Here is a 26,468-nt window from a genome sequence, read left to right on the forward strand (position 1 = left end):
TATTCTGTGTTTTCCGGTTCAAGACAGTTAAAAAACTATTATCTCATTTTCTTCTCCAACATCAAAATCATCCTACATTGCTGCAGAAGTACCGACTGAGTGTTTACAAAGTGAACGTGCAAAGAAGATCAAATGCACTTTACAAAAAAAGAGATGTTGGATGATTTTGAAGTCAGAGGAGAAAATGAGATGGGAGTTTTTCAACATACCCTGTCTTGAAATGGAATACACCGAATACACGCGGAGCTAGAAAAGATGATCGTTTGAGGTTAGAAAGTGTATATAAATTGTAATTTTAGTTTTTTAGAAAATAACCAATTGTTTCACTAGATAAGACCCTTTTTGACTGGGATCATTTAGAGCCCTTTGAAGCTGCATTTAAACCACATTTTGGAAGTTCAAACTTACAGGCATTATAGAAGCCCACCATATGGAGAGAAATCCTGAAATGTTTTCCTCAAAAAAACAATTTCTTTACGACTGAAGAAAGACATGAACATCTTGGATGACAAGGGACAAGGGGTAAATTATCTAATTTTTTGTTGTGAAATTGAACTACTTCAAATCACCTAGTGATTGTGGTTCTCATATATTTTACATATATTTGTCTCTGTTTCAGGTGTTTCAGGGATGTGGGCAGCCCAAACCCAACATGGCTTTCCGCACTCGGCGCTCTCCTAAAGATTCAGGCTTCCCCGGGCGTTTCAGACCCTACAGTCCTGATGCCAGACCCACCACTGCTGCTGGCACCAGCCTGGACCGACTGGTAAGGATAATAGGCTGCCTTACCACTCATATCCCTTCGAAAAGCTTTATTTAAAAATATGTTGATTGATTTTGACAGATCAGAAAGGAATGTTTTTAACACAAACTGCGTTTCCTAGTTGACAGATGTCAAGAAGAAACTGAAGCACGCCAAGAAGTTCTGGTCCACCCTGCCAGACACCGTGTGTGTTGGAGAACGGATTGCCGCCGGTGACGAATGCTGGAATGGTACAGCCAAAAGCAGGTGGGTCAATGAGTTGATGCTCATTTTTGACAGGAACTATGAGGTTATGCAAAAACGCTTTTAAATACTGTTTATATTTGCTCATCATATAAGGCAGGGGTCCCCAAACTTTTTTCTGAGAGGGTCACATAATTTTCTTTTCTTTAATGGGGGGCCGGGTCGGTTTATAAAAGAAAATACCATGGGCCGGACTGACTACTAGTATTATTATTATTTTATTATGATTTTACCTGTATTTATTATACCTTTTAATGCTAGAATAGTTTATTATTTTGTTAGGCACCACACAGACAAATGATCATTTCTTTTCAAAAGATATACAGGTGCATCTCAAAAAATTAGAATGTCATGGAAAAGTTCATTTATTTCAGTAATTCAACTCAAATTGTGAAACTTGTGTATTAAATCAATTTAATGCGCACAGACTGAAGTAGTTTAAGTCTTTGGTTCTGTTAACTGTGATGATTTGGCTCACATTTAACAAAAACCCACCAATTCACTGATTAGAATATGGTGACATGCCAATAACCCAATCAACTCAAAACACCTGCAAAGGTTTCCTGAGCCATCAAAATAGTCTCTTAGTTTGGTTCACTAGGCTACACAATCATGGGGAAGACTGCTGATCTGACAGCTGTCTAGAAGACAATCACTGACACCCTTAACAAAGAAGCTGGCTGTTCACAGAGTGCTGTATCCAAGCATGTTAACAGAAAGTTGAGTGGAAGGAAAAAGTGTAGAAGAAAAAGATGCACAACCAACAGAGAGAACCGCAGCCTTGAGAGGCTTGTCAAGCAAAATCGATTCAAGAATTTGGGTGAACTTCACAAGGAATGGACTGAGGCTGGGGTTGCGGAAATACACCACACACAGACGTGTCAAGGAATTTGGCTACAGTTGTTGTATTCCTCTTGTTAAGCCACTCCTGAAACACAGACAGCATCAGAGGCATCATACCTGGGCTAAGGAGAAGAAGAAATGGACCGTTACCCAGTGGTCCAAAGTCCTCTTTTCAGATGAGAGCAAGTTTTGTATTTCATTTGGAAACCAAGGTCCTAGAGTCTGGTGGAATGGTGGAGAAGTACGTAGCTCAAGTTGCTTGAAGTCCCGTGTTAAGTTTCCACAGTCTGTCATGATTAGGGGTGCCACGTCATCTGCTGATGTTGGACCACTGTGTTTTTTGAATCACACGTCTTCAGCATTTTCAGTGCTTGGCATTGTTCAGAGGGCCGGTCCAAATGTGGGGGCGGGCCGCATTCGGGTGTATTCAAGTCATTACAAGTTTTAAAGGGATAGTTTTAGACTAGTAGTAGACCTTTGTTTGTCTTCAGAACACAAATGAAGATATTTTTGATGAAATCCAAGAGCTTTCTGACCCTGCATAGACAGCAATTCAACTACTATATTCAACAATTTCTTCTCCTTTCTGGCCTTTGAACAAAGTCGTTATTTTTGTTTTCTTTGCACACAAAAAGTATTCTCGTAGCATTATAAAATTACAGTTAAACCACTGATGTCACATGTACTATTTTAACAATATCCTTACCACCTTTCTGGGCCTTAAACGTAGTAGTGGTCTATGCAGGGTTAGAAAGTTCTTGGATTTCATCAAACTTTTATCCAAAGTTGAACGAAGGTCTTACTGGGTTTGGAATGACATGTGGAGCATTTAATGACAGATTTTTTTTATTTTAGGGTGAACTAACCCTTTAATTACCAAATTAAAATTGATAAGGTCAGAAACTTCAGAGCGCTAAATCTGTTCTGATATCATAATGCCTTCATTTCAAGAATGAAATTTTCAAAAAGGAAACCTTAAGTTGTTTGATAATCTCTTATTTGTTAGAAAAGCAGTTAAAGCAACATTTGGAAAACTTTTGTTCATTAAATCAAAGTCATGTGGTGCAACAAACATGCAGGGGCAAAAAATAAGCATAAAAACGGAAATTATATCATGGAGAAACTCATGACTGTGTCAATAAGTCTCTTAAAATATTAGAATTTGATCTTTTTATGACATAGCAAGGTCGGGGTGCAACTCACTTCAAATTTTACTTATCTGAACTTTATTAGAAAAAACATCTTGCTTTGAAAAATATTTTTGAAAATGACTTAGATGTCGACGCTTTAAGGCATAGTTCACCCAAAAATGAAAATTGTGTCATTACTCATTCTCATGTCGTTCCAAACCCATAAAACCTTCGTTCATCTTCGGAATACAAATTAAGATATTTTTGATGAAATCTGAGTGCTTTTTGACCCTGCATAGACAGCAACACAACAAATACGTTCAGGGCCCAGAAAGGTAGTAAGGACATTGTTAAAAAAGTCCATGTGACTTCAGTGGTTCAATCTTAATTTTATGAAGCTATGAAAATACTTTTTGTGCTTATTTTAACAATTTCTTCTCTTCCATGTCAGTCTCCGCTGCACGTTTACAAGAGTACCATGACACATTAATAAAGTCGTTTTTTTTTTTGTTTACTTTGTGCACAGAAAGTACCCTTGTATCTTCATAAAATTACCAAATTGAACCACTGATGTCACATGGACTATTTTATCAATGTCCTTACTACCTTTCTGGGTCTTGAACATGTCAGTTGCGTCGCTGTCTATGCAGAGTCAGAAAGCTCTCAGATTTCATCAAAAATATCTTAATCTGTGTTCTGAAGATGAACAAAGGTCTTACAGGTTTGGGACGACATGAGGGAAATTTTTATTTTAGGGTGAAATGTCCTTTTAAAATATCAGAATTTGATCTGGTGCAACTAAAATTCCTTAATTTTATTCCTTACTCAAGCTGTAACATTGCCTGTCCACTCAACTTTTCCTTCCTTTCTTCACATACAGGTACGAATCTGTCGTCATAGGCAATGGCTTAGCCAATCAAGTGTCTAATCCAGATGTGGAAGTTGACATCACCAAACCAGACATGGTGATCAGGCGGCAGATTGCAGTGCTGAAGGAAATGACCAGCCGGCTTAAAGCTGCTTACACTGGCACCGACATCTCATTTGTCAATGGTACGAGGCATCCGTTCCATTTGAGTTACAGTGGTTGTGGTTCAACTCAAGCCTGTTTTTAACATTTATCTCTCTTTTTCTGACTCTTCAGAGGATGCCGGTAGTGGAGAGGAAAGCGGTAGCGGCTGCGACTCGCCCCCTTGCGACAGTGACGGGGACATCTACTTCTCCACCCCAGCTCCCAATAAACCTCGCGTTAACAAGCTTCAACCTAACAAACAGCCCTCTAGTGGTACACGGTTGGCACCTTTCAGCCTGGCACTGGCTGTGACGGCGCTCCTGCTCGCCCTGCTCACCCCACACACGAGATAAGACCGGCCAAGAGAGGAAGAGGATGTGTGTTTGTACGAATTTGAACGCGAGAGCAGAAAACTGCCATAGGACATTAAAGACACTGCTTTCAGGATCTCCGTCTGCCTGCCATCCGGGGAAGACACTCAAGTTATTAATATCAAATAACTTCCCTTCAGTGTATTTTTCGTGTGTTTATAAGAACGGACTTCATTTATGTACAGCTATACGTTTCCATTTCACATCAGCCGAGTTTTATTCCTCCGTGTCCGTAGAATCGTTGACGACGACTCATGATTTTTGTTTTCGGTTAAGGTTTAAATAAGTGTTAGTTTGAAGGTAGGTCAGATTGAGTGTGTGTCTGGGTGGATGGTGTGTACGATTGGCTGTATATATCATCCGAGTGCTTTTTATAAACGGCAAACAATTAATCAACCCATATAACGCGTATGATTTAAGCAAATCTGTATGAAGTACGATTTTTAGGTTTTTTTAATGCATTGAGCATGTATGTTGATGTGCATGGAGGCTTTGGTTGGCTGCAGATCATATATATGTGACACAAATTTCATGATGCCTTAAATGGGCCCTTTATCAGGGTCGCAACTCATAAAAATGCTGCCTTATGAGTGAAATCAAAACTAGAGGATCCCAGACACAAGCTTTTTTTTGGTTTTCACAGCCCCGTATCGACATCCCAGTATAATATATAACTTGAGAATATAGTCTTCAGTAATAACTTAATAGTGTGAGATGAAGAAGGAGCTTTGGTTAGGTCTGAAAGTTGATGCATTGAAAAGGCTTTGATGGTTCCCTCAAAGATGATCATGATGTGTGGCCTTTTACTGGATGTTTTGAGGAGAACCAGCTATGAAGATGGCTTAAGACTGAGCTGTCTGGAGGAATTTTACACAGGGTTTTATGTGGAGGTGTTTATTTTGCTTGAAGTGTATTGTAAGGTATAAAACTGTATGATAGGTACTACAACTACACGGTGACAGACGGTGCTGATTTGAGAGGTTGGGTGGCCTCTTTCTGTTTGTAACATAATGTCCAGCCTTTTCCCCATTCCTTGATATCCATAGGTACACATTTTAAAACCATTCCACATGTAGAGTAATAGACAGTGCGTGTGTGGTACGTTCCAACACCAGTTGTAAGTGGCTATGCGTGCGATTTCCCATTCAGATGTCTGATGAGTGCTTGTTGGTTGGTTTAAAAGAAATCTCTCTCGAACTTCAAGGGCTTTCCACCCACCTCTCAGAAAAACTAGCTCCCCTCGCTCTTGTACAGTAAGTTATTTAACCACATGTCTCTTTGAAAGGCATTCGCAAGCATCGCTTTCCTAGGTATCTTAATTTCAGTATTCAAAATATTTATGTCTGTAGATGAACGCGTTCTAATGAATTCACAGATTAACTGATGGTTTTGTATCGGCTTCAGATTTCATGTTACGTGATATTTAGATTTTGTAAACCGAGCTAGCGTAAGCGTTTGTTCTGTCGTTATAGTTTTTATGTAAGGGGATTGTGAAAATCGTACAAGCTGATGCAAGGACAGGGCTGGCCATCGGTCCTTGATCGTTCCTGATGTCACATGCACTTTTAATTGGCATTCAGATACCTCACAGCAAGTTTTTAAATGATGCTTTTAACATAATCTGCAACATGCATACTTTTACGTTCATTTTTATTTGTTCGTTTGGAGGTTCATTCAGTATCTATGGATGAATGGCCAGTCCTCAGACATGGAAAAGAATCTTGTCAGGGTTTCAGGAGCCTGAAATGAGTAACGCTCCGCTTCGATCCACACCTCAGATGTGCTGCCATGAATAGGAAGCGATATGTGTTTTCTATACTTTTGACCCAAAGCTTCCCAGTCACATGTTAAGGTGGCTCTGATGTAACGACCAGGAAAGGAAGTGTCTTGTGCTTAGTATGTCAAGCTACTCCGAGTCAGTGTGAAGATGACATGGACTCTTTGAATGAACCTCTGCGGTGTCATCTTTAGATTAAATGCTGACCTTCAGGTGGACAGATCGCGGGGCCCGCAGCCCTGTACGTCGGTGGAGTCATCTGCGATGAGGAGTGAGAGAGACTGAAGAAAGAAAAGAAAAAAATTGTAAATAATGAGCAGTCGTTTTAGTGGTCTCTGAGAGATGTTCATCAGATTTTTACCCATTCAGAGTATGTGCTTAATATGGGCGAAACAAAGAGATAGATGCTAAAAAAAAATGTAAGAGAAAAGTTATATTAAACATTTCTTTAGTCTTGTTGAAATAAAGACTGCAGATATTTAAATTTGATGCGTCTTGTGTCGTTTCTGCTCTGTTGTGCTTTTGCTTTAAAACTCTCTTTAAGACACCAATTAGTAAAACACAGAAGACAAAGCAAAGGATGACTTGAAGCAATCATGAACATTGATTAATCACAGCCATTAATTAAGCAGCGGTGTTAAATCTTCCTTTAGTCTTCATGTGTTATTAAATCAACAACTGTTAAGATGAGATGAAGACTGCCAGACTGTTAATGTGCCATATTGAATAAGCATTAATAACAAGCCTCTGTTGTTTTCTTCCAATAGTACAGAAAATGTGATAGAGACCATTTATGGAGAATGCTACACGTTCTGAGACTCATTTATTACACAAGATACAAAATAAAATATAGCTGCAAGTAGCAATTACAGTTTAAGTGATTTAAGCACATGTAAAAAAAGACATTACATATTATTTAGCAAGCCTGTAATCGCCTAAATCAATGATTTTCTAAAACATTTTTGGCAAATACAGGTATTGTACCATAGAATTTTTTTTTTTTTTTACATTTATGAGTCTGATGTCCCTAAAACATTGCATGCTTGTTCATTGTGTAAGTTTTGAGTTTTTGTTTGGGCTTTATAGGCTTTTGGGTATATTTGGACAGGCCCCTTTTCTAAACTAACCTATTATAGCTTCCCAAAGGGTAAATTTCAGATTTTTCAAATTCTTTCAAAAATGTTAAACAGGCTCGCCAAGTTTCATTCCAATCAACCTCGGTTAACCTTGTTTAATATGTGCTAAAAGTTCATCGGCCTATGGTGGCCATGTTTTTTTGAGATACGCAAATGTCCTTATAGCCAAAGTTCCTTTAAGTCAAGTAATTTCACTCGTCGGCCATCTTTGAAACATGCAAGTGCAGCTTGCAACATGCATCTATTTGAATGGGGAAACATCAAAGTCTCCAAAACTGTTCACCAAGCTTAGGATTAAATTTCATATTTGAAATCACCCATGAAATCTGACGAGAACTGCCTCATAAATATGGTTCCTTGTGCTTCAATAGCATTAAAAAAAAGCTGATTTGCAGCTGCAGTGACGTGCTGAATTTACTAATCAACGATTGGCTCTTTCATTAAGAAGGCGGGGCTTCGCGGCCATAATGAGCGTTGCGTTATTCCCCACTCAAACCTATATGACTGATACGTCTTGGGTATTCTATAGTATTTGTTATAGCTACTTGTGGCACTTTGGACCATAGATATGTATAGATTCCCCATTCAACCTCTCCAAGCATGTAGAAATGTCTGCCACCTTGTAACGGTCAACTTGATGTCATTCACCATACTATGGGTTTGCAGGCCATCGGCTGTGCAGGATTGTGGCACCTTGGAATATTCATTGATTACTATGGTGAATGACGTCAAGACATTTTTCCTGAACATGACTGACTCTTAACTTGAAGAATGCTTTGCATTTCCAGTCTCCAGTGTTTCTAGTCAAAATTAGTGTATATTCCAAGCACATGGCTCTGTAGCGCAACTTCCCCAAAGTTTAATGTGTATAATGAGTGTGTAAATTAATTAAAATTAAGCTAAATTAATAACAGATGGCCGCTATTTGAATGGGTTCGTATGGAGACCAGAACAGAAGAGCATCCAATTGCAAGTTAGAATTCGTAATGACGGCGCTCATTGTTTACTCAGGACTATAGCGTCCCATAGAAACAGTTGCTAATGGTGCATCTATGTAGACATATCTATGCTTTGGACCAAGAGCATGTGTACCAATTTTCACGTCAATGGGACAAGCAGTTGCGAAGTTATGGCAATTTTATTTGTTTTTTTTTTCCCCCTCTTATAGCATCACCAAGTGGCCAAGCTCTGTGACCTTTTTCATGTGACCTCAGATTTAGCTCATACGTACGCGTTGTGAGTTTGGTAACGATATCTCATTTTGTTCAAAAGTTATAGCCGTTTTAGTAAAGGCGGCCCACCACTTTCGAACATTTTGGCATCCCTTTGTGACAAAAAGTCAAAAGATAAACTTTTTTTTATATATATATTTACTCTCCAGAGAATCTTCAGATCGGCCAAAAACCTAGGACTAGTTAGCAAAAAGTAGTTTTTCTTGAAAAATCCAAAAATTGGAATTGCTCATGATTGGGGGGAGCCTTGGTGACGTTGTAGATGTGTGAGTACAACCATCCCTACACCCTTGAACCCCTAATAACTGTAATGACAATTGTAATGATCCACCTTTTTATTTAACACAAAAGTAAACCTATGGATGTGACTTTCATCATTCATTTCATTCACAGTTCATTAGCCAATAAAGGGAAATAACAAGAAGAAAACAATGTGCAGTAAATGGTAAAACAGTTTGCACTACAAACCAGTGTGTTCAATTAAGATAAAACATTAAAATAATATGGTAAGAGTAAGACACACCAATTTGCTCTATTAAGCGGCAAAACAAGCTGTTTTGTACAGCTAAAAATAGCTGGATGTGGATGAGACTGGAAGCCAGACCTATAAAATTTACAAGAAAAAGGAAGAAAAAGGTGGAAAAGACAATATCAACCAGCAAAAATAACATTGGTTTTGCCTGTAAAGCAGTATTCCTGAATTAAATTAAAGGTGTGAGTGTGTGGTTCTGGAATTCCCTGCATTATGGGGACAAATGTAGTAATACCGGTATTGTGACCTTGTGGGGAATTTTTTTCTGGTCCCCATGAGGAAACAAGCTTGTATATCATACTAAATATAATTTTTCTGAAAATCTAAAAGTGTATAAAGTGTAGTTTTAGGGAAAAGTCCCTTTTGGGGATAAAAAATATTTTGTACAGCACAAAAACTTGAAAACCCAGTGTGCCTGTGTGTGTTAACAAATATTGTTTTGTTTATCAAAAGATACATTTTTAGCCAATTAAATGTCTAGACAGTCACTTGTCTTGCAAATCGAAAACAGAATTTGTAAAATACCTCAGTTGTGATTTCCAAAATAGAAGTCCGATCGGGGGCTTTTATTTTGAAAAGGGGAAATCCGGATGGGGGCGGTGTGGACTACTGGGAAAACGAGGAACGGGGAAGAGCGAGTACGAAATTGTGGCAGAGGTAAACAGCAGAAGTTATCTGAAGATCTCAAAGCAATACGATGCTAGTACGAACAGGAAAGCCCCGTGGAGACATGTAAGCATCAACTACGTTCGACACGAGAAGACAAACATCCAGAAAAAGCGCTGGGCGTGTTCATATTTTGATGTGCTGAGGCTCGAGTCGCAGGTTTTGTTACACATTCCTCCTCCTGGCCGACGCGACGCGGTGGGGGAACCGCACAACTGAGTAATGCTTTCACTTTTCCAGCGAGAAGATGGATGAAAAATCCTACTACAGCCGGCTTCTCATCGCACTTCTCATGGTACTGTGTTTCGGCGTTATTGTATTACAATACGTCTGCCCTACGTCCGACTGCCAGTTGCTCCACCTGGCATCATTGTCCTCCCGACTCGGAAGTCGAGCACCCGGGGATCGCATGAACGGAGCCGGTGCGGGAGATCCGTACAGCTCAGAAGACGGTGCTTTGGTTCGATTCGTGCCTCGGTTTAATTTCACTACCAAAGACCTTCATCGCGCTGTAGAATTCAACATCAAGGGGAACGACGTTATAGTGTTCCTCCACATTCAGAAAACTGGGGGGACCACGTTTGGCCGTCACCTCGTCCGCAACATCCAGCTGGAGAGGCCGTGCGAGTGCCATGCGGGCCAGAAGAAGTGTACCTGCTACCGGCCGGGCAAACGTGACACCTGGCTGTTCTCCCGCTTCTCCACCGGCTGGAGCTGCGGGCTGCATGCGGACTGGACCGAGCTCACCAACTGCGTGCCTTCCTTCATGAGCAACCGAGAGGCTCAGGAGAGGCGCAGGACTCCCAGGTGAGAGTTTAATTGTTTTTTTTTTATCAGTATATCAAACTAATTTTAGTGTCTGTAATAGACTTGATAAACAAACTTATTGCTTTTGTTATGGTATTGTGGGGAGTCACGGTGCGCTTCGCCACTCCTTCCCCTCATATTGTTCTCGTTCAGTTCAGTGCTGAAGCCTCTTAGCAAGTCAATTATGCGGAGACAAAAGCCTCCAACAGGTCAGGCTCTATCCCGGAGAGTCTGCTTTCATTCAGCGCATTCCTGCAACAGGGGACCCATCATCATAATCAGTCACCCTTTCAGACACCCTGGAGGGCAGACAGCCTGCTGGCACCAGAACATCTGCCATTCTCTCAGGCTTGTCCTTTAAATAAACTCCCGGTAGCTTGGGATAAACAATGTTTCATAATGTTTGCTTTGGGAGGGATTGGATTTGATGAGATAGTGTTGAGTGGATTGAGTGTTTTAAAAGGCACACTGCTGTTCAAAATGTTAGGGTTTTTTGGAGGAAATTTGTGACCCTGCACCACAAAACCAGTCATGAGTAGCACTAGTATATTTGTAGCATTGTATGGGTCAACATGATTGATTTTTCTTGGATGCCAAAAATCAGTAGAATATTAAGTCAAGATCATATATGGGACATATTATTTTGTAAATTAAAATAAAGATATTTTGTAAAATACCTACCGTAAATATATTAAAATGTAATATGCGTTGCTAAGAAATTCATGTGGATGAGGTGATTTTCTCTGTATTTGGATTTTTTTTTGCACCCTCAGATTCCAGATTTCCAAATAGTTGTATGTATCTCTGCCAACTATTGTCCTATCTAAACAAACCGTACATCAATGGAAACCTATTTATTCAGCTTTCAGATGATAAATCTCAGTTTTAAAAACTGTCCCATGACTAGTTTCGTGGTCCAGGGTCGCATTTATGCTTTTACTCTGCAAAAATGCATTAAATTGGTCAAAAGTGACAGTAGAGATTTCTATTTCAAATAAATGTTCTTCAAAGAAGACTCCTAAAAAATGTATCACACTTTCCACGCAACTATTAAGCAACACAACTGTTTTCAACATTAATAATAAGAAATGTTTCTTGAGTAGCGAATCGGGATATTAGAATGATTTCTGAAGGATCATGTGACACTGAAGACTGGGAAGAGTGCAGTATTGCTTAAATTTTAGTTTTTTTTAAGGACAGATGCATTAAGTTGGTTAAAAGTGACAGCAGAGATTTCTATTTCAAGTAAATATTCTTTTAAACTTTTTATTCACCAAAGATTCCCGATAAAACAAATCACACTTTTCAAAAAATTATTAAGCAATGCAGTTGTTTTCAATTAATAATAATAATAATAATAAGAAATGTTTTATGAGCAGCAAAGCAGCATATTAAAATGATTTCTGAATGATCATGTGACACTAAAGACTGGGGTAATGGCTGCTGAAAAGTCGCAATAATATTTCATAATATTAATGTTTTTACTGTAGATTTTGTTCAAATAAATGCAGCCTGGTAAGCACAAGAGACTTCTTTCAAAACCATTAAGAAATTTTTGAATGCTAATGTTTATCCTTTGTGAATTAATGCTTCACTGAAGCGTTAACCATTAATCATCTGTAGTTTACACTGAACCCTACTTGATGGTTTCGTTTGGAATGAGGTGGGGATTCTGATTTGGCATGTTCCCCAGGTAATGTTAGTTCGGTGTGTAAGCTGTGTGCACTGTAAGCTTATGTTTTGTGCAGTTGTAGGGAAAATGATTTATTGGGAAAGGAAAAACCAACACTGTAGATTGGTTTGATGATTTAAAACGAATAAGTATTCAAGTAGCAGTGAAGAGTACTAGGGATATACTAGTATTAAAATTCTGTCTGATACTAATAAGACAAATTATTGTCATGTCATGGTTAATAACTAGGGATGTAGCGATATCAAAATCTCACGATATGATAATATCTCAATATGAAGTCCACGATACAATATTTATTGTGATTTTAAAGTTATATTCTTCTATCTAATGCATTTTGCGTGTTATAAATTAAGAGCTCCAACCCATGTTCTTAATTAAGAAAAAAGTCAGAATTGTGCCTAAACTTTAAAGGGTACTCTTTTTATTTTTAGTATACTGTCTCAGTCTAAATTACATTCACACTGGTGTTTTAGGAAGCCAAACAAATTAGAATATAATAATCATAATAACAACCTTGACAGTAATATCAGTAATTTCATAGGTATATTATTTTTGCTTTACGCTGCAGTAGGGAAATTACGATACTTCTTTCCTAATTTCTACACTTGAAAGAGATATTTTGAGTTTGGACTGCAGTAACGTTACCCATTTAAACCGCTACTCATTAATGTTACTGCTAGCTGTCAGCAATTCATACTGCACTTTTTAAGCTTTTATTTTGACGGAAACGGCAGTAGAGCTTTTACTTATAGGAAAACTCCAGCTTCAATGAAATCAGGCTTACAAAAGCGCGTCACACTACAAATCTAATGAAATGGTGTGATCTTCTGCCGTGAAAATAAAGCATAACAGGTGGCCATTGCATTTCCAAATGCACGCTAAACTCAAAGCACATGCAATAAACGAGTTCGCTGCATTCACTGTGAACTGAGCCGTTTTGAGGTGTGGAAAACACTGGATCATGAGCTGATCGCCTGAACGAAGAGTTTGCTTTGAATGCGCAGCGAAAACACTTGATGAAAGGATTAACCCATTTTGTGCTTTCGGTTTTGGTTCATTTGACAGATACTGTGCCAAAGCAAAATGGCACAAAACACAACTTTAAAGACCTTTTTAGTTTGATATCGTCATGTCACTACGATAATATCGAGACAGTTTTGCTATCGTGACGCCACAATATTGATAATACCGTTACATCCCTATTCATAACCAGTGACAGATATTAAAAATCTATTCTTAATGTAATTAGATTACAAAGAAAATGCCAAGACCTAAAATCTAAAAGTGAATTTGAGCATCACTACTTAAAGGAGTAGTTCCAGAACTTCCAGAACAAAAATTGGCAGATAATGTACTCACCCCCTTGTCATCCAAGATGTTTGTGTCTTTCTTTCTTCAGTTGTAAAGAAATTATGTTTCTTGAGGAAAACATTTTAGGATTTCTCTCCATATAATAGTCTTCTATGGCTCCCGAGTTTGAACTTCCAAAATGCAGCTTCAAAGGGCTCTAAACGATCCCAGCGAGGAAGGAGGATCTTATCTAGCAAAATAATTGGTTATTTTATAAGCTCTACGTGAACTCTTTGTATTCCGGTTCATGACAGTCAGGGTATGTCAGAAAACTCCCATCTTATTTTCTCTTCCAACTTCTAAATCACCCTACATCATGTTTTACATGTTTTACCTTTTTTTGTAAAGAGCGTTTGACCTTCTTTGCATGTTCACTTTGTAAACGCCGGGTCGGTACTTCTGCAGCGATGTAGGATGGTTTTAAAGTTGGAGGAGAAAATGAGTTGGGAGTTATTTGACATATCCTAACTGTCATGAACCGGAATACAAAGAGTTCACTTAGAGCTTATAAAATAACCAATCGTTTTGCTAGATAAGATCCTTCTTCCTCACTGGGATCGCTTAGAGCCCTTTGTGAGTGCACAGAGTTCAAACAGAGCTAGACAAGATGAGTGTTTGAGGTTAAAAAGTATATAAATTGCAAATTATTTTTTTTAGAAAATAACCAATTGTTTTGCTAGATAAGACTCTTCTTCCTCGACTGGGATCATTTAGAGCCCTCTAAAGCTGCATTTAAACTGCATTTTGGAAGTTCAAACTCAGAGGCACCATAGAAGTCCACTATATGGAGAGAAATCCTGAAAAAAAAAATTTTTTTATGACTGAAGAAAGAAAGACATGAACATATTGGATGACAATGGGGTGAGTCGATTATTTGTACATTATTGTTCTGGAAGTGCTTAATAATCTAAAGTATGGATAATAATTTTGAGATCTGCGTAAGTGTTTTAAAATTATAAGTGTTTTGAATATTAACTTTAGGCGAAATGAGCACGCACAGTTAAATATGCAGACTAATGCATACAGATATAAACCATGAAAGGCCTGCTTTTTAAATTGACACAATTAGATCAAACCAATCCCATGGGCTCATTGTTGGCTTGTAAGTAAAGGAAAAGTTGAGTCTCTCCAGAGACTTCCTCTCCGCTGTTGTTGAATGCATTTGTCCAGACGGTCTTAATTGATATTCATATGGAAAGTGTTCTGGATGTGAGCTGAAAGATGATTCTTCTCATTCGCTCATTATGCTGAAATGCCCATAATTACAGTCAACCAGCAATAATTCATTCCGTTTTCCATCAAGATCGCTCCCTTGACACGCTCCAGCCGAAACTGCGCCATGAATAATTCTGTCGATGTGAACATGCACAAAAAATGACAGCTTTTCCCTAACTTAATGATTCATATGCAATATTGCATTTCATTTTGTTTCAAGTCACTTGTGACTGCTTTAGTTTGAGCTCATTCTTAAACTCCTCTCTTTTCTGTCTCATGTAGTAGGAACTACTACTACATCACCATCTTGAGGGATCCGGTGTGGCGGTACCTCAGCGAATGGAGACACGTTCAACGCGGTGCCACTTGGAAGGCCTCAAAACACATGTGCGACGGCCGTTTACCCACCCTATCCGAGCTGCCCAGCTGTTACAATGGTGACGACTGGTCGGGTTGTTCGTTGGAGGAATTCATGGCTTGCCCATACAACCTAGCCAACAACAGACAGACCCGTATGCTGGCTGACCTTAGCCTGGTAGGCTGCTATAACCTTTCCATCATGAGTGAAAACCAGCGCTGGGCTGTGCTGTTGGAAAGTGCCAAGCGCAACTTGCGAAACATGGCCTTTTTTGGTCTAACTGAATATCAGCGGAAGACACAGTACCTCTTTGAGCACACGTTCCGCCTGTCCTTCATCGCACCGTTCACGCAGCTCAACGGCACGCGTGCTGCGAGCGTAGAGGTGGAACCGGAGACCCAGCGGAGGATTCGAGAGCTTAGCCAGTGGGACGTGGAGCTGTATGAGTACGCACGGGACCTTTTCCTCCAGCGTTTCCAGTATGCCAGGCAGCAGGAGCGCAGGGAGGCCCGTCAGCGACGTATGCAGGAGAGGCGCAAGCTACGTGCCAAGGTGAAGCCTTGGTGGGGGGTGACTCCTGTTTTTAAACCCACCAAGGAGCCGTCAATGACGGAACAAGCTCTTGTTTTTTCGGAAGAGAAACAAGCAGATGCTAGACAAACGCTGGAGAGCGAATCAGAAGGACAGGTAGAGGACAACTGGTTAGAGGAGGATGACAGTGAAACCATATTGGACTATTTAGAAAATGTGGAGCAGTGGCGATAGCCACCAGCTAATTGGGAAGAGGGTTGAACTCAATACTGAACTAGAAAATGGTGATTCCATTTGATTACTTTGGGGTACCTATAATCCTTTAAGCCCAAATCACTGCTAAAAATGAGCATATACGGGTTGTCATTTGCGGGTTGCTTTTTCTGTGACAAATGCATTTTGTGGAACGCACATTGAAATTCTTATGTATATTGATTTTTAGCACCATTTCTCTGTTAGATATCATATTTGAATTATCGTCTTGCGGCCTGATGTGTCTTGTGAACTGAAAATACGATCAAATCCACTGTCCCATCACCACTCTGCCCTTGAGACAGGGCATTATGACTCCAGGTTGCACCAGGGAAATCCTCCCTGCAATTAATGTACTGAAATTCACAAATGGTGAAAGCCAAAGATTGGAATGTTTCAGAAATGCCATTTTCTGAGGAGGAATCTCTAGGCAGCACGTTTTAATTTACATTCCTGTAATGTACGATTTTAAATATTGCCTTTTTTTTCTAAGTGTCTTCAATCGTCACAATCCCGTGCACATCACAAGCTAGCCTTATGTTGAAGTCCAACATTATTTTTTGATTTAACATTTTTTTTTAGATGTAAAAGTATGTTGTTGTTTTTTTCCTCATACTTTTTATTTATGTTTGCTCATAGAATCACAGGTCATGGGTTGGCTTAATGATATTTTGTTACTTGAAAATAAAAAGCCATTGTGAATCACCTCATCTGCTGGATTTATACCACACCACAGGTTGTACTGAGGAGCACCGATTGCTCTGGAAAACGAATTAAATTTGTGAGTACTAATAAATACGTTTTTTATAATAATCCAAGTTGTTTGTGGCTAGTTGAATTATCTACGAAAGGGTGTCTTTATGTTTGCTTTATTTTCTCTCTACAGCAGATGGAGCCAAAGTAACACCCACTACTTGCGAATGAACGCTTACATGTGTAAACTCCCTTGCATCTATCCATCTTATTTTTAAGCCGTTTTCAGTGAATGTGTGAGACTTCTGGTTTATTAGCCACTGTAGGGAAATAACGAGAAGAAATAATGAGAACAAACCAGTGTGTTCATTATTAAGATAATACATTCAAATAATATGGTTTGATACACCAGTTTTGTTTTGTACAGCTACAATTAGCTGGAAGTGAAAGACACCGGAAGCCAGGCACATTAAATTTACAAATGGTCATGCACGCTCTTATGGGAAAAATAAGGTGGATAGAACAAAATGCTGATTTTGTTATATGACTCAGTGGGTTGGATCATTTTGTTTGGCCAGTTAATCCATTTAAATATATTTTTGGGTTTGTATGTTCTGAAAGTTTGTCAGTAGTCAACCTATAAAACCTATAGAAATACATTGTTGCATTAAATAAATGTATTGTTAGATTAGCATTCCCTTTCCCTCAACGTTTTATGTATTGGTCTTATAGAACAAGAACTAGTTACAACATTTTTAGAAACATTTTTCAAAAAGGCATGTGTTTCATTGGCCAACCCGAGGAGTAATATGTACTCACTGAAATATTAATGATGTTAAAGCTACATTTTGTTAATTTTAGCTCCTATTTGCCCTAAAAGTACCAGTGAATTTTAAGTTGTACAGGTTTTGTTTAGACCAGGCCCATGTACACTACCAGTCAAAAGTTTTTGAACAGCAAGACTTTTAATTTTCTTCTGCTTAACAAGCCTGCATTCAATTGATCCAAAATACAGCAAAAGCTTTGTGAAATATTTTTACTAATATTTAACAATACTTTTGGTGTATTTTGGTGTATTTTGGATGCCTAAAATAAATGATGCAATATTGTGAAATATTTTTACTATTTAAAATAACTGCTTTCTATATATATATATATATATATATATATATATATATATATATATATATATATATATATATATATATATTAAAATGTAATTTATTCCTGTGATAGCATCCAGTCTTCAGTGTTACATGATCCTTCAGAAATCATTCTAATATGCTGATTTGTTGTTCAAGAAACATTTATTATTAGTAGTAGTAGTATTATCAATATTTAAAACAGTACAATCAGATTCTTTAATGAATATAAAGATCCAAAGATCAGCATTCAACTGAAATAAAAAGCTTTTGTAACATTATACACTATATCATTCAAAAGCTTGGAGTCAGTATATTTTTTTGTATTTTGTATTTTTGGGACAGAAATGAATACTTTTATGTAGCAAGGGCGCTTTAAATTGATCAAAAAAACATGATAAAGACGTATAATATTACAAAATATTTATTTTATCTATTTATCAAAGATTCCTAAAATATTCTACTCAGCTGTTTTCAACATAATGATAATAATACATGTTTTTGAGCAGCAAATTTGTCTGAAGGATCATGTGATGACTAGTAATATTGCTACAAATTCAGCTTTGAAATCACAGGAAAAAATTACATTTTAAATGTAAACTATCGTTCAAAAGTTTGGGGTCAGTACATTTTTATTATTACTTTTTTTTTTAAAGAAATTAATACTTTTATTCACCAAGGATGTATTAAGTTAATAATTCAAAGTTAATAATAAATAATTTACATTGTTATAAAATATTTATATTTTGAATAAACACTGTACTTTTTAAACTTGTTATTCATGAAAGAATCCTGAAAAAAATATCACAGGTTCCAAAAAATATTTGGCAGCACAACTGTTGATATTATCCAACATTGATCATTCTAATAATAAATCAGCATATTAGATTTCTGAAGGATCGTGTGACACTTAAGACTGGAGTAACAGCTGATAAAAATTCAGCTTTTTATCACAGGAATAAATTCTATTTTAGTGTATGTTAAAATAAAAAACATTATTTTATATTGTAAAAACATTTTGCAATATTACTATTTTTTTCTTTATTTTTACTCAAATAAATGCAGCCTTGATGAGCATAAGAGACTTCTTTAAAGACTATTACAAGTCTTACTGACCCCAAACTTTTGAACGGTTATTTTAAATTAGTAAAAGTACTTCAAAATTGTACAGGTTTTGCTGTACCATGGATCAAATTAGTGAACAGAAGAGACTTCTTTAAAACATTAAAAATCTTACTGTTCAAAAACATTTAACTGGTAGTGTATGTGTGTGTTTCGCGTTTATTATTAATAATTGGATACGACACGTCAGGTCATGTGATGCCATCATGGCTGCGTCCACGAGAGGGCGACCCGCTCCATGTAGAAGAATAATATGCCTGGGGTCATCTCATGTGAGTATATATATATTTTATATAATATTTAGATTAATCGATTAATGTGTAAAATTCTCATGTTAAAAAAAATGCTGAATACACCTTTAAAAACTATAACTAATAGTATAATTTATCTATAGAGTGAGGACGGATCTTCTGTCTGTCTAAATATTTTTATATATACGCCATTTATTGAATGCATTTAAATCCAAGCCGTTCACATCAAATATTTCTCGTTATAGGAGTCCTCATCCATAAGGCGCAGTTTGCGCTGAGGTCGAGTGGGAATCCCCCTAAAATGGAGGCAATACATGGGAATGCACGTACTGCCGTGCACACTTTCGCTCTACTCCTCCCTTCTGCCCTCCCTCGTCTCGTCTTCTGCCTAGCAGCAGCTAGCAAGTTCGCTTCACGCTTCCCCATCGCTCGCTTCGTCGTTCAACTCGAAACACCCCGCAGCCGCTGGTCATTGTCCGAAGCTTTAAGCAGCAAACTGCGCGGTCGAGAGCTCTCGGTTCAACGGGGGAACTTTTGCAACCAAAGCGCGCGCCTCACATCAGCCAGTGATCGTGACGTAGTTATTGACAAATCTTTATTTCGCTTTGCGCTGCATTTGATGTCACCCGAGCTCTAGTCGTGCGCTGTCTGCACAGGTGAGTCATATGCTTTCGTAAAGACACATATTTCATTTTTCATCATACATGTTATTGCAAATGTGATTGGTGTAATGCATTGCTCGCTGTCACGACTGACGCTCGCTCGTTTATGATTCTCCATCTCTAACCTTGCTTTTGCGCACATGGCCTCTTCGCACCGTGACGCATAAGTCTAGAATATGAATTTCTCCGTATACCGAGTAGCCAGGTCTGTCGTTTGACCTTAACGCACAAGCTGTCACGTATAATAAAACGCCTGGGTGTCACGCATTGATCATACACTTGCTGACAGCTGTTGAGCTTCCCATCAATGCTGTGGTGCCCTGAGCAGCACCTACTTTGTAAACAGGTTGGATGGAGCTCAAACTCTCTCACATGTCAGGTGCAGTGGGCTGTATATCTTTTCTGATGCTGTATTTGTGTGTCTGGCATCTAAAACCAGTAAGGCTGTCACGCTGACATTTCAATTTTCATGGCCAGGGCTGGGTGCAGTCCCAACCATAAGGTGTGCACCCACGATACCAGCTGAATTTGTCCTTGGTTTCCTGGAACATGTAAAAGTTGGGGCTGGAAAAGTGTGTGAGGGTGCTTTTGTATCTTGGTGTGTTGAAGTTGCATGTCCTTTGTCCCGCTAACCCTTCACATCATCGGATCTTTGCCAGCACAGACAACTGTCCAAAGCTGAATGCTTTAGTTTATTTTGTCGTCCATGTCTGAGTTGTTGCATGAAAATCGATAGTCATGTGTGCATTCCTTCTATATAGAAAAATTAGTCTGATGACCTTTATTTTCCACTGTCAGGCTTGTTTAATGTACCTGTTTAGTTCCCACAGATATGGATATTATAACAGTTTATTAAAATTCACAGACTTTGGCCAATTTCTATCTATCTATCTATCTATCTATCTATCTATCTATCTATCTATCTATCTATCTATCTATAGCCTAATGTTGACATTAGCTAATGCAATAAAAATGTAAACATTTCAAATTGCATCAGTTATAATTGTTTAATGTATTAAGAAGAATATAAATTTAAATCGAACAATAGTAATGTTATTAACTAAACCTAAATTAATAAATGCATAAAAAATGTGACCCTGGACCACAAAATCAGTCATAATTGTCCATTTTTTGCAATTGAAATCATCTATAAAGCCCAATAAATACACTTTCAATTCATGTATGGTTTGTTAGGAAAAGACCATATCTGGCCAAGATACAACTATTTGAAAATCTAGAATCTGAGGGTGCAAAAAAAAAAAAAAAAGGCATTTGAAGTAGTCCAAATGAAGTTCTTAGCAATGCATATTACTAATCAAAATTAATTTTGGTATATTTATGGTAGGGAATGTACAAAATATCTTAATGGAACATGATCTTATCTTAATATCCTAATGACTTTTGACAAAAGAAAAATCTGTAATTTTTGTAATCTGTACAAATATCCCTGTGCTACTTAATAATGGTTTTGTGGTCCAGGGTTACCAATGTTAATTATAAATACGTTAACAAATTGAGCATTATTGTAAATGTTACCATTTTTTTAGTAGGGGCTGCAAAACAATTAATCGTGATTAATTGCATTAAAAATAAAAGTATATACTTGTATATAATTGATATTATATATAAATATAAATATTTTATATACAAATCTGACATATTTTACCTTAATATATACATGATAAATATACACAGTACACACACATATAGTATGTAAACAAAAACTTTTATTTTAAATGCAGTTAATTGCCTAATGTTGACATTAGCTAATACAATAGCAATTTTTGCATACACTAATATTGATTTTTATCGTTATCATTATTTAATGTATTAAGAACAAATCTAAATTAAAATTGAACAATTTTATAGTTATTAACTCATACCTAAATGCACAAAAAATGTTAATTATACATTAACATGTATTAAAAATACATTACATATGTTAACAAATTGCACATTATTGTAAATGTTACCATTTTTTGTTCTACATTAAAATAGGGCTGCAAAATGATTAATCACGATTAATTGTATTGAAAACAAAAGTTTTTGTTTGCATATGTTGTGTGTACCTTGTATGTTTATTATGTTTATATTTAAAAAAAATACGTGTATATGTATTTATATTACATATACATATAAATCTAACAATTTTTCTTAATATATTCATGTATGTGTGTGTATTTATATATACATGATAAATATACACACACGCACATATACTATGTGAAAACATTAACTTTTATTCTAAATGTGATTAATCGCGATAAATCGTTTTGCAACCCTATTTTAAAATATTTCTTTGGCTGAATATTATTCTTTGTTCATTTCAATGTTGTGCTGTGTTCAAATTTCAAGATCTTTTCTCAGGATGAGACCTTTGTATGCTAAAAAGTATAATTGATATATTCCACCTGAAAATCTTCACCAGGTTTTATTGTTGAACTCCATATTGAAATTGACAGTCAAAAGCAATGTGAACCCTGAATGTTTTATTTATCCATACACAGATTAAAACCGAAGCGCTATTGAGCTATTCAGTTGCGTCCCTGAACCTGCCAGTTGTTGCATTGTGCTTAGAACTTGCTTTATGTTAATATTTAGCAATTTTCCCCATCTTATTAAGATACAGGCCATGCAATTTTATATGCATACAACAATGCAGTTCCTTTCAGGTCAAGTTCATAACATAGACCCCACAGTCATGGTTGGAAAACACCTGCAGTCGTCTGAGTGGCGGTTGACATTCTGTTTGATTTCACACCTTATGATGTGCACTGTCAAAGGTCAGGTCACAAGAGTCCTGCTGCTTTAGAGGCCGGGCGTCTGTCAGACTTCAGTGGCGTTGCTGCCCTTTAGTTATGTCTGCGATTTAAAGGTCCTCACATGGCTGACAAGTCATATATCTTGTTGGTAATACCAGGGCAGTACGCAGCACGTACCCTGCTTCTCCCCGAGGGTCGGTTTATCCTCCACTTCCTGATTTAAACTAGAACTAGACCTACATACGGTGAGACAGAACGCTTTCTGACAAGCTCCATTAGTTCCCGGTGGTCACGACTGGACGGGCGATCGCAGAGGTGAGAAAATGAAAGCTAAATCCTTGTCGGAGATATGGGGTTAAATCAGGTGAGCAGATAGGGAATAAGATATTAGGAAGCCCCTTGACGCTCCCACGTGCACATTCGCACCTCACATCCGCATATTGCCGCATGTGCTGAAACTGCACCACAGGTTCAGGCACGTTTGCCACCGCCACCGTGGACTTTGCACTCGCTTTCATTCACCCTATAAAATTAATGATAAGAACAGAGAGTGAGGTTACTGTATACACAAAGCACATGTCCTCATTTCCCCTCTCCCGCTTCGCTGGACCAAATATGGTACGCTATGCCATATGCTTTGAAATGGCAATAAAACGTGGTGCTGGGCTGATAAAGCAACACCATTTACAAATGATCAAACACAGAGCGACTACATAATATCGATTGAGCTGTCATTTTTAGCTAGCTTTGCTGTGAATATCGGTTCTCAACCGAATCTATAAGAACTAGACTATTGGCTTCTATAAATATGGCCACTGCCCTCTTTTTTCGCAAGTAGGTTATGACACGCTCAGATTGTGTTACTCACAAATGAGCTTTTAACCGCTATTCTGTAAAGTGCAATGCACCATTTGTCCGAGCAAATATCATTTGGGGCACATTTGCACAAGCTCAAATTAGGATTTGCCAAGCCTGTGCTTCATTTAAAATAGTCAATCTGCTTTTCGAATGTCTCGGGATGTTTATAATTGTGTCAAACAATGTATTTGTCATCTTTGATACTGCACTTGCTCCGTACATCTGTCTTGTCGGCTTCATTTAATTTAAAGGGAGAGTTCAGCCAAAAATAAAAATTACCCCATGATTTGTTCACCCTAAAGCCATCCTAACTGTATATGACTTTCTTCTTTCAGATTAATACAATTGGAGTTATATTAAAAAATGTCCTGGCTCTTCCAAGCTTTTTAATGGCAGCGAATGGGTGTTGAGATTGTGAAGTCCAATAAAGTGCATCCATCCATCATAAAAGGTACTCCAGATGGCTCCAGAGGGTTATTAAAGGCCTCCTGAAGTGAATTGAAGCATTTTTGTAAGAAAAATGTCCATATTTAATACTTTTTATTCCATGGAATATCTGGATACTGGATTCTAATTGGCTGGCAGGTGTGCAGTAAAACTGTTTAATGCACAGGTAGTTCCAAGTCAGTTTAATCACCGTTCTATATTAATGCGCTGCTTTAATTGATGCACGTAAACGCACACACAGATAGAAAGAGAGAGAGAGAGGTTGGACATCGCGTTGTGCTGCACACATACATAAACTTCTTGTCAGCTCTTGCCCGCGATTCTTATTAAAATAGCCTAGATACTAGATCGCTACATTATATTCCTCAGCAACGAAGTGGTAAAACTGCTGTTTTTGAATGAATTCGTTGTTTGTAGAGAGAGACGCGCAGACGCACAGCATGCAGGCAGGTACGCACATACACACCCACAGTCTACGATACACACACACACACACACACACAACTGTCATCTCTCTCTCGCCTTCTCTCGGTCGATCGATAATTTACTGAAACAAATGCTATAATGCATTCAAATAAGTGTGATCTTACCGGACTATTTCATCTCTGTGTCTGATTTGAAGCGGGCAGAATGCTAGAGCTGCGTGTCGTAACTGACGAAAATAACCGTCTTTTTTACCCATTCGGTCAAATTTTGCGCTGCAAAGAGCAATACTAGTTTTAACTTGACTATAACTTTGGAAATGACCATGGAATAAGCGGGATAATCAACGGCTTGCCGTGCATTAAAGGATTTAAAATGCACTTCGCGGAGGCAACCAGGTTATTAGCCTCCACGTCGTGCATTTAAAATCTTTGAATGCACGGCAAACCGTTGATTATCCCTTACATAAACCGTTACATCCTACGGCATCAGCTGGAGCGCCACTCATTTGTGAAAGCGAGTACACCAGTTAGCAGAAGCTAGAGATTACGGTTTCTAAAGTTTTAAATATGGATATTTTTCTTACACAAACACATCGATCCACTTCAGAAGGCCATTATAACCCCCCCCCCCCTCCCAGAGCTGTGTGGAGTACTTTTTTGATGGATTTATGCACTTTATTGCACTTCAAAATCTCAACACCCATTCACTGCCATTATAAAGCTTGGAAGAGGATTTTTTTTTTATGTTACTCTGATTGTATTTGTCTGAAAGAAGAAAGTCATATACACCTAGGATGGCTTAAGGGTTAGTAAATCATGGAGGAATTTAAATTTTTGGGTGAAACATTTTTGGATTTAAGTTGAAATGACTTGCAAAACCAAGTTGATAAAACCTAAAAAATATAAGATAGCCACTGTTGGAATACAGTTTACATTAGCTACTGCTGTAGCTAACATGAATTTTTAGCAATCTATGTTAACATTCTACATACACTAACCCTTACTTTAAACATTTTAAGTCACATTAATTAACATTAATGTATTATGAACAAATATGAATTAACATTGAAAAATAGTATAATTATAAATTAACCATTAACCATTAAAATGGTTATTGATTGATAATTAGACCTAACACATTAGCAAATTTTACCCAGTTGAATCTAATTGTAAAGTGTTACTATTTTTTAAGTCTAAAATAAACTCTAAAATATATATACTCTCTTGTTTTACATTCAAATTTCAAAATGTTTTCTCACAGTGAGACATTTGCAAACTAAAAAGTATAACATTTTAAATAGATTTTGCCCATAGATTGCTATCTGACATTGAAAATTTGTACCAGGTAAGATGTACATAAAAATATCATCTTTGACAGTGCACTTGCTCCCCACAGTTGTCTTGTTTGGCCAGTTTGTTGTTGCAACATTACACTGAGCTGGGCAGAGGGGAAGAGGCTCAGCCTGTTGTAATGTGTCATGTAGCTCTAAGCCTATGATTTTAGAGTTTGTTTGTGCTCTCCAGAGCACCGTACGTGTCTCTGTTCTTGCTGTGAGTTTGTGAGCGAGCACAGGCAGCTGCATGTTTTTATGAATGGAGGCAGTGGGGCTGTAATAGGCTGAAAGGATTATATATACTTAACCTAATTATTTTTCCCTGTGGCTGGGGGCTTTTCTCCTCTGCCAGTCCCGTCTCTCAAGCTCTTGAGTCTCAAAACCTCTCTCCATCTTGGGCCCTGCATGTCTCCTCCTTAAGCTGTCCGAACTGTCCATTTCTTTTGGATTTTCTTGAGTGAACGCTGCAGTTTTGGCTGTGCGGAATAGAGAACTATGAGTACATGTATTTTTGCATTGCTTCCTTTCATTAAGGGAAGTGCACACATGGTTTAATATCGGTTACATTTGGGTCGTACTTCTGCATGAGATTCTCTGCACTGATCAGCCTTGTCCTTTAAATGTCATTCAGACAGTTTGTTCCCTGTAATGGCCAGGGACAGTGTGTCTATTCATAAGATTCAAACTTTTAAAGAAGTATGCAGCCATCTTATACTGACTGAAACTCTTCTTGTAGGAAGGAACACAAAAAGGGATTTTTTTTTTTGAAGGAGAACTAAAGCTGTCAATCTCCAAAATGACATAAGCACAATAAAGGTGTAATTAAAGTAGTTCATATGACTCAAGTAGTATAATTAAATT

The 26,468-nt window shown here is 37.7% G+C and overlaps 3 protein-coding genes across 3 annotated transcripts in view; all 3 read left to right on the top strand.

The window, feature by feature from the left end:
• The window catches only part of gpc4 (glypican 4), a 51,660-nt gene extending 45,037 nt beyond the window's left edge, over nucleotides 1–6,623 (top strand). Inside the window, exons 5-8 of the mRNA XM_073820232.1 lie at nucleotides 620–766; nucleotides 885–1,009; nucleotides 3,860–4,032; nucleotides 4,124–6,623. Coding sequence (XP_073676333.1) covers nucleotides 620–766; nucleotides 885–1,009; nucleotides 3,860–4,032; nucleotides 4,124–4,344 — 666 coding nt within the window. The 3' untranslated portion in view covers nucleotides 4,345–6,623. The remainder of the gene's footprint in view (nucleotides 1–619; nucleotides 767–884; nucleotides 1,010–3,859; nucleotides 4,033–4,123) is intronic.
• A 3,043-nt stretch (nucleotides 6,624–9,666) lies between these two features.
• Nucleotides 9,667–16,718, top strand: hs6st2 (heparan sulfate 6-O-sulfotransferase 2). Its single transcript, XM_073820643.1, has 2 exons — nucleotides 9,667–10,512; nucleotides 15,053–16,718. The coding sequence occupies exons 1-2, from the start codon at nucleotides 9,953–9,955 to the stop codon at nucleotides 15,891–15,893; spliced, it is 1,401 nt and encodes a 466-aa protein (XP_073676744.1). The 5' UTR covers nucleotides 9,667–9,952; the 3' UTR covers nucleotides 15,894–16,718.
• Nucleotides 16,719–19,578: 2,860 nt separating this feature from the next.
• The window catches only part of mbnl3 (muscleblind-like splicing regulator 3), a 69,734-nt gene continuing 62,844 nt past the window's right edge, over nucleotides 19,579–26,468 (top strand). The window contains exon 1 of the mRNA XM_073821092.1: nucleotides 19,579–19,775. The gene's annotated coding sequence lies outside the window, so the exon portion shown is untranslated. The remainder of the gene's footprint in view (nucleotides 19,776–26,468) is intronic.

This window comes from Garra rufa, chromosome 16 (genome assembly GCF_049309525.1).
Source record: "Garra rufa chromosome 16, GarRuf1.0, whole genome shotgun sequence".
NCBI classification, from domain to species: domain Eukaryota; kingdom Metazoa; phylum Chordata; class Actinopteri; order Cypriniformes; family Cyprinidae; genus Garra; species Garra rufa.

What these genes read in the sequence shown, in the direction of transcription:
- hs6st2 (XM_073820643.1), top strand. Translation starts at nt 9,953, where the DNA reads ATGGATGAAAAATCCTACTACAGCCGGCTTCTCATCGCACTTCTCATG. An exon ending in GAGAGGCGCAGGACTCCCAG is followed by an intron (nt 10,513 to 15,052) that starts GTGAGAGTTTAA and finishes TGTCTCATGTAG; the next exon opens with TAGGAACTACTACTACATCA.